Below are 17,581 nucleotides of genomic sequence, written 5' to 3' on the forward strand. Positions count from 1 at the left end.
TTTTTGTTTTAGGACCTCACTCTGTGGTGCTCATGGGCTACTATGCTTGAGTCCAAGCTTGGGGTTTGGCGTGAGATTATTGTCGAAGTCAGTGCTGGGGAGATCATGAGTGACGGTGATTAAAAGCTCATCTTCTGCATGTAATATAGTCTGTGGAGCTTTCTCAGTCTGTCTACTTAAGCTACTGTCTGAAAAACACTTTGGGACATTTGGCTAATTTGAATACAGTGAAGTTATAGCATTTTATACAGCTATTCACATGTTAACAAATTGTAAACTCGTTGAATTTAGAGTGAATTAAGACAGACAAAATAATTAGCTACTCATATATTTTCAGGAAAAAAATAAAAATGATACCTGGGATTAGTATGATTTTCTATGATTGGAGAGCAGAATAGTGAATTGAGTATTTCTTTGTTAAGAAAATTTTTCTATGTACAGTTTGTGAAGTAAAAACTGATAACTCAGGGGGGCCGGGCGGTGGCGCTGGAGGTAAGGTGCCTGCCTTGCCTGCGCTAGCCTAGGACGGACCGCGGTTCGATCCCCCGGCGTCCCATATGGTCCCCCAAGAAGCCAGGAGCAACTTCTGAGCGCATAGCCAGGAGTAACCCCTGAGCGTCACAGGGTGTGGCCCAAAAACAAAAACAAAACAAAAAAAAAAACTGATAACTCTGAAACATGGGATCTTAAACTGGGCACTGTCGACATTCAGACTGGATGCTTTTTTGTGGAATTCATCCTGTAGGATGTTTAACAGATCCCTGGTTCTGCATTGGCTACTAGTAGCACCTCTTCATCATCGTTACACTGTCACCAGTGCCTCTCAGGTGAGAACCACTGTTCTCTAAAGGCTGTATTGTAGGGAAGAAATAGTATTTGTGTTAGATATTTTTGGGGTTATGGAACATGTGTTTATTTGTGTTTAAACTGTACTTTGATTCATGTGCTTTTTAAAACTCTTGTCATAGGTTTCTCAGACTTGAAATCTTAAGATTTAATAAAGGGGGCCGGCGAGGTGATGCTAGAGATAAGGTGTCTGCCTTGCAAGCCCTAGCCAGGGAAGGATCGCGGTTCGATCCCCTGGCATTCCATATGGTCCCACCAAGCCAGGGGCAATTTCTGAGCGCTTAGCCAGGAGTAACCCCTGAGCATCAAACGGGTGTGGACCAAAAAACCAAATAAATAAATAAATAAATAAATAAATAAATAAATAAAGGAGGAAAAAATGATTTATTATGAAGCTCTAAATGATTTCTAAAAACTCAAGAGAAAAAATCCATTTCTCACTAATCCTAAAGTTTGTAAATTTCAAGCAAGACTGTATGTAGAAAATACTGGAAAGTAAAAACAACAGGGTTTCTCCACCCTTGAAGTATTCTGTCATGGAATTGATGGAATTGACTGTAGATTTCTTGCATGTTCATTTACTCTCCCCTTGGTGCTTTTGTGGTGTATGGAAAACTTTTGCTTTGTCATGAGTAGTAAAATCAGACCTCTCTCTCTAGAGTTCTTAGTGTCTGCACAGGTCAAGGAATGCAGCTTATGATGAAGTCTTTTTTTTTTGGGGGGGGGGGGAGCAGTTTATTGTGCTCAGGGATCAGGGATCAGTCAGTAATGATGAGTTCATCCACGCCCCAGTCTTCGTAGCTCCCGTCCGGCAGGTAGCGGCGGATGATGATGGGAATCTTGCGGGCCTTGAGTTCCTTCATGGCAATGAGCAAGGGGTCGGTCTCCCCCTCCAGCTCCACCATCACGGGGGCACACATCGCAATCTGCAGGGCGCGGGTGCCCAGCACGCGGGCACGCTCGTACTTGGTCATATAAGGCGTGGTGATGCGCATCTGGTTGGCCTGAGGGCGCTCGCCGGATGGGAGGATCTCCACGTTCTCCTGGCCCTCCTCCTCGGCATTCTCCAGGTCATCGAGGCCCTCGTCCTCCTCCACATCATCAAAGTCGTCTCCATCGAAGCTAGGATGGACCATGGTTCGATTCCCCGGTGTCCTATATGGTTCCCCAAGTCTGGGGCCGAAGAGATAGTATAGAGGTAAGGCGTTTGCCTCGCATGCAGAAGGACAGTGGTTCAAATCCCAGCATCCCATATGGTCCCCCCAGCTTATGATGAAGTCTTTCTTGTGATTCTACAGTTCTGTTACTTCAATGTCGTTTTAATCCATCTTCTGTAGTTGGTGGTCATGGTCATTGCGCTGCTCTTAGGATGGAGTCTGGGATAGAGTCTTTTGTTATGTTTCCAGAAGACCCATTCAGTTGCGATTGTCTGAGTCAGACTTCTAGGCCAAGGGAATTCCCTCTCTAATGCCCCCAATATTTATTGTGACTATGCAGAAAAAAAAAATAAGGCACAAAACAATTTTTTAATCTATTTATCTATTTATTTTTTTCTCTTTCTTCGACTTCCATGTTTTGATGTAGATATTGAAGCTGATGTCTCCAATTTTATTTTATTTATTTTATTTTATCTTTATCTTTCTTTTTACACTCTGGCATGGTTTTATTTCAGGACCGAGACTAGTATGTGGTGCTTGTCTTTATTGATGTAATAGTGCTTACTGGATATTTTATACGATATTTCTTATTGTATTGGTACGGTGTTTCAATTCCTTTTTTCCTGTCCTCTCTCAAACTGAGGTTGAGAGCCTCTAGATGGACTCCGCCCATTTTCAGCTTTTTTTGATTTTTACCCCATTGTATTGCTTTTCTTTTCTTCAAACAAAACCACATAATGTGAAGTATCTAGTTCCACCTCTCAAATAGAGGGTGAAATAAGGGAAGGTACCAGGACAAAACAGTTATATGATTACTAAATAGTAAGCTAGACACAGAGGGGACCACTTATTCTGGCAGCCCAGGGGGTGAGGGTGGGGAATATGAGATGCAAGATGGGAACGGGGGTAGAGGGAGGACAAATTTGGTGATGGAAATTCTCCTGATTCAATGTTAATATGTACCTAAAATACTACTGTGAAAGATATGCAAGCCAATATGGTTAAAATAAAAATTATAAAAAAAATTAAAAAAAAAGAAAAAATTTCTAATAAAATTACTGGATCCTTTCTATGTTTTTTTTTTCAGGGGCACACCCACCCATCAAAGTTTAGGGGCTATTATTCTTGGCTATGCACTCAGGAATCATTGCTGGTGTTGCTCATGGCAATCATATATATGGAATGCTGAGAATTGAATACAGGTTGGCCATGTGGAAAACAAGAGCCTTACTCATTGCACTATCTCTTTAACCCCAGATTTTCTTTTAAACATGTATGTATTATCTCTACTTATATGTGTTGTGCTCCTATTACACTCCTAGGGATATACCCTAGGAACACAAAAATACAATTCAAAAATCCCTTCTTCACATATATATTCAATGCAGTGCTATTTACAATAGCCACACTTTGGAAACAACCAAGATACCCTTCAACAGATTAATGGCTAAAGAAACTGTGGTACATATACACAATGGAATACTATACAGACATCAAGAGAGATTAAGTCATTAAAATTTCCTATACTTGGATGTACATGGAATCTATTATGTTAAGTGAAATACATTAGAGGAAGAGAGATAGACACAGAATAGTCTCACTCATCTATGGGTTTTAAGAAAAATTAAAGACATTACTGTAATAAGGTCCAGAGACAATAGAGTTAAGGGCTGGAAGAACCAGCTCACAATTTGAAGCTTACCACAAAGAGTGGTGAACTCTGTTGGGGAAATAACTACACTAACAACTAACATGACAATGTTAAAGAATGAGAGAAGTAGAATGCCTGTCGCAAATACAGACAGGAATAGAGGAGGAGGGGGGCATTGGTAGTGGGAATTTGCACTGATGTTTGAAGTGTTCTTATACTGAAACCCAACTACAAACATGCTTGTAGTCATGGTGCTTAAATGAAGGTTTATATAAAAAAAAAATAAAGGCAAAAAAGAAAAATAAGTCTGTTAAGAACTCTAATAGGTGGGCCAGAACAGACTGGGCATTTGCTTTGCAGGCAGCCTACCTGGGTTTAACTTCTGACATCCTATGTAGTTCCTGTTGTATTAATTATTAATTATATAGTCCTGGTGGATGGATGGTGAGGCCTTTCTCGGTCCAGCCAGGCACCTGCAGCCCCTACGGCCTGTCGGGTCTGTAGGTATTAGGGTAATGGAGAGGCAAGAAGTTTTAGGAGACATCCAGCTTTATTAGAAGGCCCTAACTGCCGTGTGCATATCTCACATAGCTTCTAAGCTAAGCAGCCTCTCTACACACAAACTGTATCTTTTCTCTCCCTGCTGCATCTTCCTTGCCTGCTGCTTCTCTCCCACTCCTTGGGCAACCCCTTTGTTACCAAACACAGACCCCGCCCAGATGTGGGAGGGTCTGACCATAAGGCAGGAAGTTGGGGGAAGAGTTACAGTTCCCTGAGCACTATCAGGTGTAATTTCTGAATGCAGAGCCAGGAGTAACCCATGACCATGACTGGGTATGGCCCCGAAGCCAAACCAAAACCAAACAAAAATCTCATGGTAAAAATTTATTGTGTAGTTATTTATCCAACTAAACTCATCACTCTTTGTGATGAGCTTCCTGAGGTGAGCTGGAACTTCCAGCTCTTTTCTCTTTTGTGTCTGAAAGTTATTATTGCAAGAATGTCTTTCATTTTTCTTAAAACCCATAAATGTGTGAGACCATTCTGCGTTTTTCTCTCTCTCTCTGACTTATTTCACTCAGCATAATAGATTCCGTGTACATCCATGTATAGGAAAATTTCATGACTTCATCTCTCCTGACAGCTGCATAATATTCCATTGTGTATATGTACCACAGTTTCTTTAGCCATTCGTCTGTTGAAGGGCATCTTGGTTGTTTCCAGAGTCTTGCTATGGTAAATAGTGCTGCAATGAATATAGGTGTAAGGAAGGGGTTTTTGTATTGTATTTTTGTGTTCCTAGGGTATATTCCTAGGAGTGGTATAGCTGGATCGTATGGGAGCTCGATTTCCAGTTTTTGGAGGAATCTCCATATCGCTTTCCATAAAGGTTGAACTAGACGGTATTCCCACCAGCAGTGGATAAGAGTTCCTTTCTCTCCACATCCCCGCCAACACTGTTTATTCTCATTCTTTGTGATGTGTGCCATTCTCTGTGGTGTGAGGTGGTATCTCATCATTGTTTTGATTTGCATCTCCCTGATGATTAGTGATGTGGAGCACTTTTTCATGTGTCTTTTGGCCATCTGTATTTCTTCTTTGTCAAAGTGTCTGTTCATTTCTTCTCCCCATTTTTTGATGGGATTAGATGTTTTTTTCTTGTAAAGTTCTGTCAGTGCCTTGTATATTTTGGAGATTAGCCCCTTATCTGATGGGTATTGGGTGAATAGTTTCTCCCACTCAGTGGGTGGCTCTTGTATCTTGGGCACTATTTCCTTTGAGGAGCAGAAGCTTCTCAGCTTAATATATTCCCATCTGTTAATTTCTGCTTTCACTTGCTTGGAGAGTGCAGTTTCTTCCTTGAAGATGCCTTTAGCCTCAATGTCCTGGAGTGTTTTACCTACGTATTGTTCTATATATCTTATGGTTTTGGGGCTGATATCGAGGTCTTTAATCCATTTGGATTTTACCTTCGTACATGATGTTAGCTGGGGGTCTAAGTTGGATAAATAACTACATTTTGAACTGTCCTAATAATGAGAATGTATGAGGGAAATTGAGAACCTGTTTAGAGTACAGGCGGGGGTCGGGTGGGGAGGAGGGAGACTTGGGACATTGGTGATGGGAATGTTGCACTGGTGATGGGTGGTGTTAAAAAAAAAAAAGAAAAAAGATAAAAGATGCACTACAATTTAGGATTAACTGGAAAAAAAAAAGAAAAAAAAAAGAAAAAAAATTTATTGTGAAAAGTGAGCAGGTTATAATTAATTTATAAAAGCAATGATAATTTATTAATTCAATAGAGCCACATTTAAATGTATGCATATGTTTTGGTTTCATTAATATCTATTGGGAATATGAATAGATGATTTATTCTTAGAGAAAGTTTGAAGTCGAATAATTAAAAATGAATAACTGTTTCTGGATTTCAATATGAACAGGAATTTTTTTTCTGCTTATCAATGAATAATTTATTTGAAAGATTTTAAGAAACTGAGTTGGAATTGAGTAATTTCCACCTTTAGTCTCTCACTAGAATTTCTGTGGCGTTGCAGGCAGATAGAGTGAATCCCTGGTTGTGGGCTTTGGGGAAACAACACTTAACAAATTGAGTCTTGAGGCAGATGAAATCATGAGTTCCTTGGAGATGGAGAAATTGAGGTACCACTCAGATGCAGAAAACTGTGAACCACCCAGGGAAGAGTGGTGCTCTGAGAAGACTACTGGGCAATCTAAATAATAAGTCTAAGAATAGAATTGTAAAATCATTCCACATGTAGTATCTCCAACCCCAGGTGAACAAGTCTAAATCAGGATTGTACATGAAATAATCCAAACCAGGCTGAGGGTGAAACATATATTTTGGCAGTCTTCTACCTGGTTTCTTCCCCAAGCTGCCTGCCTGAACTGTTTCTATTGAGTACAGGGACCACCCGTAGGTGGGGCAGCTATCTTGAGCCTGTCCCACCCAGGTTAACATAGAAGACAATCTTTATTTTGGGTGGAACCATGTTGTAAACAAACAGATACAAAAAACCCAGGGATATCTTTGTTTTGGGTAAAATAAAATGTAACCTAACAAACCCTTAGGACCCTCACCTAAAATTCTTTTATGTGAAGGAAAGCCTCCTGTGCCGAGGTAATGGTACCCTTTCTCCAGCTAAGAGCAAGTCCTTGCTCCAGCCTAGAACACATTTCTGGCTTCCAAAGTATTCAGTTTGTAGGGTGCAGAGTAAGTGGACACTGGTGTGGTTTGACAGTTGCCACCTTGTGGAGCTGTTGAGACTTGAATGTCTCTGTTGCATAGGTGCTTGGAGCTGACTGTACGTACCATTCTTTATTCTTAAGAGGCATTTCCTGGGGTTTTGAGCATTGGAGTGAGTTTTCTCAAGGCTACCAACCTCTCTCCCCATTCTACCAAGTCAGCCGTGACAGTGGTCGAGAGAAGAAAAAACATTTATTAAAAGATAATATTGAAGCCAGCATGTAATGGGGGGGGGGAGGCATGACTGGTATGATTGGATTGGCAATGAGTTCTTGGTGTATAATGGGATTTGATAGAATTACTCTGCCCTCATAATGTAAGCAGCTAAAAGCACTATAGTCAGAAACACTTTGTGTGCACAGGATCTGAGGTCTGATCAGATTCTAAGTGGCACCAGCAATGCCTTTTAAACATGCCCACAGAATGCTGGAACCCCCTGTGAGGAGAAACTCCTACTGAAACAAATGATCCTTCAATGTGATAAGGACATGAAAGTGGATCACTGAAAGTTTTAGGCTCTTCACTGTGACAACACCATCACAAAGAACCTTCTTTAAGTAGCAAGTCCTAGATAAGGCAGCTTGGAAGAAAATCTATAAAACCAACTTTGCAAGGACAAGCCCAGCCTTGTTCTAGAGGTTGCCCTGCATCTCCACCTGAAATGTGGACTCTCAATTCTCTCTACCTCCAGAGAATCCCACCTTCTCTCTTTTCTATTTCTCTTTTCTTATAATCTCTAAATAAAACGGTTTTACTTCATTAAAACAAGAAAGAAAGGGCCAGGAAGATAGCACAGCAGTAGGGCATTTGCCTTGCATTCAGCCAACCCAGGACTAGCTCTGGTTCAAATTCCAGCATCCTATATGGTCCCCTGAACCTGCCAGGAGCGATTTCTGAGCACAGAGCTAGGAGTAACCCTGAGGGTTGCCGGGTGTGACCCAAAAACAAAAAACAAAGCAGAAAAAAAGAAAGAAAGAAAGAAAAGAAAATGTTATGAGAGTTGGAAAACGATGAATTATTAGAAGAACATTGTTATATTTGTCATATGTGATTATGCAAAGAAACTAATTTCTGGGCCAAGGATGTAGCTCAAATACTAGCATACGTGAGAGTGTGGAGGGAGGCCTGGATTTGATCCTAGACACCACAAAATTAATAAAGACTATTCTCAATGAGATTCATTTTACTATTTTCAAGAACTAATACATGAGTATCAATGTTTTTTCTTGTTTTATTGATCCTTTTTGTTCTTTTTATAAATATGGGTCACAGATATGTGCAGCAGGTATATGGCTTTTTGCTTTGCAGCTTAACATGGATTTGATTCCTACATTACATATGGGTTAGGCCCTGAGGCCCTGCCAGAAGTGATGCCCACAGCCAGGTGTAAGCCCCCAAAAAAGAAAAAAGAGGAGTGTGGTCCAAAAATAAAAACAAAAGATTGCTATTATACTGGTCCTTGTGAGTCTAGGCTGCTAATTATCTGTGAGCATTTTCTTACTTTCATATGTGAACATTTCTCTAAGCTTTTTGCAGTGTCAGTACTCCTTTGTTTCCTCCCCTTCCCCACCTTGCCCACATTTAAGGTGCTCTGAGGTTAGGAAAAGCTAAAACAAACTATTCTGAGGCTTTTAGATTGAAAGGTGTGACAAGGACTCTCTGGAGTAAATTTTCCTTTTGCATTTTAGATTTTCCCATTGGGCCAAAGCCGAACTCCAGTAAAACTTATGCATTGCTCAGAATTCTAGGCCCCTAGCCTTAAAATACCAGCCACTGGAGATTGCATAGGACAGTCCTAGATGCCCTCTAGCGTCTTCATTATCATACTAAAAACATCCCTGATGATGTTTTTCTTCCATTTTCCACACATGCAACATAAGCTCATTTATGTTTTTAAATTGCACATGCTCGCTGTTCTCCCTCATAAATATGTATGAATTTCCTGAAAAACTACTAGAATATGTATAAGCTGTTACATCACTCTATCTCTGTTGGACATAAAACCAGATTCTAGTTCCTCTCTTTGAATCTGTCCTCCATCCTGTGTTGGTGGACAACCTTCCCAACTTGTTTATAATGCCAATGATGTTTCTCTTTTCTACTCATTTATTCCTGTGCCTTTTCAAGGATAGCACCTAGAATAGGAAGCCAAAACGAAATGTATATTGCTAAATTGATAATATTAATTATGCCATGCTTTCACCTTCTTTCACCTTTTCATCCTTAAAGAGAAAACTTTTCTCTTAATTTTACAGATCAATTAATTTTCTTACCATAATATATTATACCATAAATATATTTTATTCATGAGAACTTTATTCAATTACTCATTTAAAAAATGCTTATATGAATCAAATTTAATGGTTTATCAGCATGGGTGATTTATTTCTAGTTTAGAATAAATCTTAAGTATAGAAAAACTCATTAATCAGAATGTCATTAATTTAAAATGTGTAAATATTCAGTCTTGATTAATTGGAATTAACCTTTGTATGATTTGTAAAGAGATAATTAAGGCATTTTATTTTTATATGGTGCAAGCATTGAAACAAGGTGAAATATTTAACCCGAGGTTAGAGGATTTTATTTTAAATGTCTTTAATATAATTTTATTTTTTCAATGTCTTTTCTTTTTATAAGGATATTTAATTGGCTTTATTTTAATCATTCATGAATCAGGCAACTTTCTGTCCAGCAAACTAAGGACCTTTATGGACTAAAACAAGATAAAAAGGTTTAAGTAAAAAGGCAGTGGGGCAATGTTTTAGAAAAAAAAAAAAAGAGATTATTTTAGAAAAGGCTACCTTGCCTACAGGGAAGTGAATGTGTGTTTATCATGCAGATAACCTCCTGGGTGTATTCTGGGAACTCCAAATGGACTGATTTAAGATTTTGCCCCTGTGAGAGACTGAGACTTTTATAAGGTTAGGTATTAAATTTGGATGCAATGAGAGACTCTATTTTTGTCCTGTTGTCTATTTTAACCACGCTACAAAAAAAAAAATTAATACCACCTTGATTTATGATTCAGTGGAAGTAGGAAAGGGTAGAACACCTCCTAGAGAGGCCTAGTAGTACGGTACAGACCAGCAAATCACAGCAAAGGGACACAGGTGACAGGATTTGTTTTGTTGTTGTTGTTTGTTTAATTAATATATTTATTTAAAGACCATTATTACAAACATGTTTTCAGTAATATAAAAAGTACACCTCCTTTACCAGTTCAGCCTTCTCATCACCAATGCCCTGAACTCTCTCCTTCCTTACCCATGCCTGTATTTGAGACAGGCATTTTATTTCTCTCACTCACTACCATTGTCATGATAGTTGTTGATGTAGTTATTTCTCTAATTACACTCACCAATCTTCGTGGTAAACTTCATAGCATGGGCTGGTCCTTTTAAACCTCATCTCTATTGTCTCTGGGTACTCTGGGTCTTATTACCATAATGTTTTTTATTTTTTTAAATCCCACAGAAGAGTGAGACTATTCTGTGTCTATTCCTCTCCCTCTAACCAAGTTTTTTTTTTTTTTTGCAAGTGGCTGACCAGTGTCCCAACACAACTTGTAGAAGAGGCTTTTCTTGCTTTATTTTTCATTTCTTGCTGCTTTATCATAAATTAATTGATTGTATGTCTGTGGACATTATCTGAATACTCAAGTATACTCCATTGATCTGAGGGTCTGTCTTTATTCCAATATGCTGACAGGAGTTTTATGCCTAGATCTGCTAGATAGATCAGGAATTCATGTACTGAGGTAACCAGACTTTAACTGGACCAAGGTCTCTCTCTCTCTCTCTCTCTCTCTCTCTCTCTCTCTCTCTCTCTCTCTCTCTCTCTCTCTTTCTCCTCTCCTCTCTCACTTCTCTCCTTTCACTCTCTCCCTTCTCTCTCTCTGCTCCTCTCACTCTGTCCCCTCTCTTCTCTTCTCTCTTACTTCTCTCCTTTCCTCTCATACTCTCCCCTCTCTCTTTCTTTCTCTTTCTTACATAGACACTGTATAAGTGATTTTTATACTTGAGGAACCCTGAACCCATCTAGTTGAACTGTAGAATAAATGTTAACTTAAGCACCTACATTTTATTTATTTTTTATTTTTTTAATACTAAAATCCCTTCCTCACACATATATTCTTTTTTAAATTTTTTCTTTATTTAAACATCTTGATTAAAAATATGATTGTGATTAGGTTTCAGTCATGTAAAGAACACCCCCCTTCAAAAGTGCAACATTCCCACCACCAATGTCCCAAATCTCCCTCCATCCCACCCCACCCCCACCTGTACTCCAGACAGGATTTCCAGTTCCCTCATTCATTCACATGATTATGGTAGTTCTCTGTGTAGTTATTTTTATAACTGCATTCACCACTCTTTATGGTGAGCTTCATGAAGTGAGCTGGAAGTTCCAGACCTCCTCTCATTGTTTCTGAGGATTATTGCAAAAATGACTTTTATTTTTCCTAAAACACATAGATGAATGAGACTATTCTGCATCTCTCTCTTTCTCCCTCTGACTTATTTCACTCAGCATGATAGATTCCATGTACATCCATGGGCATATGTTTGATTACAGTTTTAATTTAGTCAGTAGTGATGGGGGTGTTTAGATATGCTACATCCTCCTTACTTAACTGTGGAAGGTTATAAGTGTCCAAGAATTTTTCCATTTCTTCTAGGTTTTCATGTTTAGTAGCATAAAGTTTCTCAAAGTAGTCTCTGATTACCCTTTGGATCTCTGCAATATCTTTCGTGATTTCCCCCTTTTCATTTCTAATATGGGTTATCAGGTTTCTTTCTCTTTCTTTGTGAGTTTTGCCAATGGTCTATCAACCTTGTTTATTTTTTCAAAGAACCAACTTCTGCTTTCCTTGATCTTTCGGATTGTTTTTTGGTTTTCCACTTCATTGATTTCTGCTTTTAGCTTTGTTATTTTCTTCTATCTCCCTATTTTTGGTTCCTTTTGTTGGTCATTTTCTAATTTTATGAGCTGCGTCATTAAGTTATTCAGGTATGCCCCTTCTTCCTTCCTGATGTGTGCTTGTGAAGCTATACATTTTTCTCTCAGGACCTCTTTTGCTGCGTCCCATAGATTCTGGCAGTTTGTGTCTTCATTATCATCTGTTTCCAGGAAAGTTTTGATTTCCTCTTTGATTTCATCTTGGACCCACTGGTTGTTCAGTAGCAGGCTGTTTAATTTCCAATTGTTAAAGTTTTTCTTCTGTGTCCCTTTGTAGTTCAGATCTAATTTCAGAGCCTTGTGGTCAGCAAAGGTAGCCTGCAAGATTTCTATCCTCTTGATATTGTGGAGTTATGTTTTATGTGCTAGAATGTAGTCTATCCTGGAGAATGACCCATGTACATTGGAGAAGAATGTGTATCCAGGTTTTTTGGGATGGATTGTCCTATATGTATCTACTAGTCCTCTTTCTTCCATTACTCTTTTCAAAACTAGTATGTTTTTTGGAGGGGGGGGTTCAGTCTGGTTGACCTATCAAGTGTTGATAGGGCCGTGTTGCGGTCTCCCACAATTATTGTTTTATTGTTGATGTCTTCTTTCAGATTTGTCAGTAATTGTATTAGATAATTTGCTGGTCTCTCATTGGGTGCATATATATGTTCAATAGTCTGATTTCTTCCTGTTGCACATATCCCTTGATTAGTACATAGTGTAGATCTTTGTCCCTTACAACTTTTTTGAGTATAAAGTTGGTGTCATCAGATATTAATATGGCCACCCCAGATTTTTTAAGGGTGTTGTTTGCTTGGATGATATTCCTCAAGCCTTTGATTTTGAGTCTATGTTTGTTCTGACTATTCAGGTGTGTTTCTTGTAGGCAGTAGAAGGTTGGATTCATCTTTTGACCTATTTTGCCACTCTGTGTCTTTTAAATGGTGAATTTAGTCCATTGATATTGAGGGAAATAATTGTCATAGGATTTAATGTCATCTTTGTAGATAAGTTTGCTGTGTTTGTTGGTCTCTCTTGTCTTAAAGTAGACCTGTCGGTTTTTCCTTTAAGGCTGGTATTTCATCCGTGAAGTTTCTGAGCTGTTGTTTATCCATGAAGCTATGTATTCTTCCTGCAAACATGAACATGAGTTGGGCTGGGTGCAGTATTCTCGGTGAGGCATTCATTTTATTCAGTTTTGTCACAATATCCCACCACTGTCTTCTGGCCTTGAGAGTTTCTTGTGAGATGTCTGCTGTAAGTCTTAGGGATGCTCCTTTGAATGTAATTTCCATTTTTATTTTGCTGCTTTCAGTATTCTATCTCTATCTGTGGATTTGTCATCGCAACAAGAATGTGTCTTGGGGGGTTTTTCTTTGGGTCTCTTTTAGCTGGTACTCTTCGGGCATGCAGGATTTGATTTCATGTAGTCTTTAACTCTGGGAGTATCTCTTTGATGATGTCTTTGACAGTTGATTCTTCCTGGAGATCTCCTACTTGGGTCTCTGGGACTCCAATGATTCTTATGTTGTTTTTGTTGAGTTTATCAAAGACTTCTATTATCATCTTTTCGCATTCCTTGAGTACTTTTTCCATTGCCTGTTCTTTTGTCTTAAGGTTCTTTTCCAATTTATTCTGCTGTGTTGAGTTTTTCTGCCTCTCATCTTCCAGTATGCAGATTATCTCCTCAGCTGCTGTTATCCTGCTGGAGAGGCCATCCACTGAGGTTTTCAGTTGAGCTATCGTGTTTTTCAGATCTGTTATTTCAGTTTGGAGTTTTCTGATTTCTGTCTTTGTGTTCTGTTCAGATCAATCTATGCTTTCTTTGAGTTCTACAAACATCTTCCATATTTCTATTCTAAGTTCCTTATCCGAGAGGTTAATCAGATGGTTGGAATTTTTTAGGTCATCCGAGCTATTGTCTTCATTGTATGTGCATGGTGTTTGCCTGCGAGGTTTCCCCATTGTCACGCTTGTAGTGTGGTTTTTCCTGCGTGTTGTGGTGGGGTTCATTGGTTAGAAAGAGTGCGTGGCAGCGAAGTGAAGCGGAGCTCTTCTGCTGCCTCTAGTTGACAGTTTTTTTGGGGTGCGCTCCCTAGGACTCTGAGGAGAGCTTCAGGTCTTCAAGAAATACAGACAGGCACAGGAAAGATTTCCCTTGAAGTCCTCAGGAGTGATCAAAGGCACAGCAGGGCAGAGCCTCCACAGACAAGAGGGCTCAGCTTATTGGTTGGCGACCCAGCCAGACTTTACTCACTCACTGGCTGGGCAGCTTCAGAATGCAGATTTTTGGGGGTGTGCTCCCCAGTCCTCTGAGGAGAACTTCAAGAAAACAGACAGGCACAGGAAAGATTTACCTTGATGTCCTCAGATTCAGCACCTAAATTTTAAATGCAAATATTTTATACAGTTCTTAAGAACCTACAAACTCAGGAATTAATCCACTTTCACTTTAACATTTACAGAACTTTACAATCTCAGGTTTACAGCTCCTACCTCTATCTGTATATAAAATTCACTGAACTTACCACCAAATTACTGATGTCACTTCCTGATCAAAATATTCCTCTAAACATGCATGCTAAATATGTATCACATACAAAAGTATTACAATTTCAAAAGCATTGTTTAACTTTTCTTAGTATTTATCCATCCAAATAACTTTAATTACAGTGGACACCAATTAGATTCCAGTAGGTATAAGAGTTGGGGCCATAGAGATAGCATGGAGGTTCGGTGCTTGCCTTTTATGCAGAATGTCATTGGTTTGATCCCGGTATCCCATATGGTCCTCTGAACCTGTCAGGAGCAATGTTTGAGCATAGGGCCAGGAGTAACCCCTGAGCACTGCCAGGTGTGACCCAAAAGCCCCCCCAAAAGAGTTAATAATAGTAGTAATAATAAAACCATTAGTAGAAAATACTTATTGAGAAAATGTTATGTGCAAGGTTATTTGCTGAACTTAATTTTTATTTATTCTATTTTCATTTCAATTTTCTCTGGGAATCAATAAAACATGCAAATTACAAAGTCACATCTGGTGTCCATTCTGTTACACTCTCAACATGAATTAATAATAATATTAATACTAAAATAGTAAGACAGCAAATTAGTAATAAAGCTATTATAACTAGATTCTATTACTACACATATTTTGTGATAACTTGCCTAAGAAAGTTAGTTTTAGGCTCAGAATAAATATAGTAGTCTGATTCTAGAGGCAAAAATTGAATTTTTATAATGGCCGCCTTTCTAGATGTAGTGAGAGAAAAAGTGTATTCTTGCTTTCATTAATTCACATCCAACTTGATTGAAACATCATTAAATAAATAAATGATTACAACTAGTTGCATATTTTTATGAGGAAAAATATAAAAAGTTTTAGAAAAATTTAATTTAGTTAGAGAGATGAGTGACAATTTTACTGAAATATTGATATTTAAGCTTAGGCCCTAAATAGGGTGAGAAGTTAGACAGAACATAAATGGGAGGAAAGAAATGATAGATGGAGTTTTCACTTGGAAGCATGAATATGAAAGAAGGTAAAATCCTCAAGTGGAAAAACCATGGGAAATTGAAGAGTTAAAAGAAAGATAGCAGAGGAATTATTGGAGTGAGGCAGGGATCTGCAAGCTATAAATTTTTTTTATAGCTCAATGATGTCTCTATTCATATCTGTGTATGAATCCAGAAGATACCAGTTTCAAATTGAATAAATACAATAAACCATCATTAAATTTGACTAAGAGTAATATAATATAATTATTTGAGAACTTACTTAGCTTTTAGTCAATTATCAAAAGTCAAGCCACAGGGGAAAAATCTATTTGCAAGAATTGCCTATATCTCTCTTAATTTTTATTTTAAGTTCACTGGAAAAAATTTTTAATATTTAAATTAAAGTTCAACTTGTAAATCAAAGATCATACTAGAAGGAGGAAGAAGGAACTTAATTATAATAGACTAAATTTGAATAAATTAGTAGCAGTAGAAATGAAGATAGATAAAAAAGTGTACTAATTAAAATGTAGTTGAGTGGGATTTGGTAGTAGTAATGAGGAAGAGGAACATGAGTAGAAGAAGGGAAAAAAGCAAAGAAGAAATAAAATGAAACAGCAAGAGAAAAAGGAAGAAAACTGAGTACTAATGCATCAAAAGCCAAGGGAAGAAAGTACTTAACTGTCTCAAAAAAACCTTTTAGAAATCAAGACCAAGGATACTAAAAATATTTAATTATATTTGCTAACATGGCCATTAATAGTTTTTTTGAGTAGAGTTTTAATGATACAATGGGATATAAAGTAAGATAAAAGACAGTTAATGAGAAAGTGGAGATAGATTGTGGGTAGACATTTCTTTTTTTAATATAATTTTTATTTTGATCATAGTGGCTTACATATTGTTGACAATAATATTTTAGGTAAATATTTACATAAAATCAGGGGGGATTCCCATCACCAAATTGTCCTCCCTACACCTCCGTTTTTGTCCTATCTCCCGTATCCTCTTCCCTCACCCCCAGGGCTGCTAGAATATGTGGTCCCCTATGTACCTATCCTACTACATAGTAGTCTTGCACCTGTTTGGTCTTGGTGCCTCCCTTATTTCCCCCTCTAATTGGGAGGCAGGACTAGCTAGTTCAATTTGCGTGGTTTTGTTTGAAGAAGAGAAAAGTAATAAACTGGGGTAAAAGTCTAATACTCCGAAAGTGGGTGGAATCCTTCTAGAGGCTCTCATCATCGATTTGAGAGATGAAGGAGAAAAAGAAGATGAAACACTCCAGTGGGTACACATTTCTTTTGAGAAGATTGAGGGGCTGGAGTGGTGGCACAAGCGGTAAGGCATCTGCCTTGCTAGTGCTAGCCTAGGACGGACCGACGTTTGATCCCCAGGCGTCCATATGGTCCCTCAAGCCAGGAGTAATTTCTGAGTGCAGAGCAAGGAGTAACCCCTGAGCATCACCGGGGTGTGGCCCAAAAACCAAAAGCCCCCCCAAAAATGTGAGGGGCAGTAGCTAGAAATAAATGCCAATGTCTACTTTGACTTAAAAGATTAAAGAACACAAACTTTGCAATTTTTCCCAAGAAGTAAAAAGTTCCTCTATTTGACTTTGGGCTGTCTGTAGTGAATTACTGATTAATAGTGCATAGCAAAGTGTGGTTCTGGGATTTTTCATTTTGTATAGATTAAGTCAGTAAGACCTTCCAGTTTTTAACTGTGTTTCTTAGAACGTTTACTCTTGGAGGGCTTGAGAGAAGGCTTAAGAAGTTGATCACATGCTTTGCATGCTGGATACTGAGTTCCAGTCCTTGACTATCATCACATGTTCCCCCAAGCACAGCCTTTAAAAAATCCCTGAGCACTAATCTGGGAGTAGCTCAGTGCTACTGAGTGCTATTAAGCATGATCTCTAACAAAACAAAAACAACAAAAAATGACTTGGAAACTTTCTTATGTTTATGTACTACATAATATATAAACATAGACACATAATACATATAATATATACACATAGATACATATGGCTAACATATGTAATTAGTCATATGTATTGGAATCAAGGAGATTATATTTTAAGAAAGTTCTGGCTATTCATATGGAGTTATTACATGATAAAAGGAAGATATAGAAAGGCTCCATTTAAGTACCCTAAATTCAAGCTATAGTTATTACATGATAAAAGGAAGATATAGAGAGGCTCCATTTAAG

At 38.3% G+C, this 17,581-nt stretch overlaps 1 protein-coding gene across 1 annotated transcript; it reads right to left on the minus strand.

The window, feature by feature from the left end:
- Positions 1 to 1,553: 1,553 nt before the first annotated feature.
- LOC126025844 (DNA-directed RNA polymerases I, II, and III subunit RPABC2-like) lies at positions 1,554 to 1,982 on the minus strand. Its single transcript, XM_049785588.1, has one exon. The coding sequence runs from the start codon at positions 1,980 to 1,982 to the stop codon at positions 1,605 to 1,607; it is 378 nt and encodes a 125-aa protein (XP_049641545.1). The 3' UTR covers positions 1,554 to 1,604.
- Positions 1,983 to 17,581: the final 15,599 nt, after the last annotated feature.

The sequence above is a fragment of the Suncus etruscus genome, chromosome 13 (genome assembly GCF_024139225.1).
Source record: "Suncus etruscus isolate mSunEtr1 chromosome 13, mSunEtr1.pri.cur, whole genome shotgun sequence".
NCBI lineage: Eukaryota > Metazoa > Chordata > Mammalia > Eulipotyphla > Soricidae > Suncus > Suncus etruscus.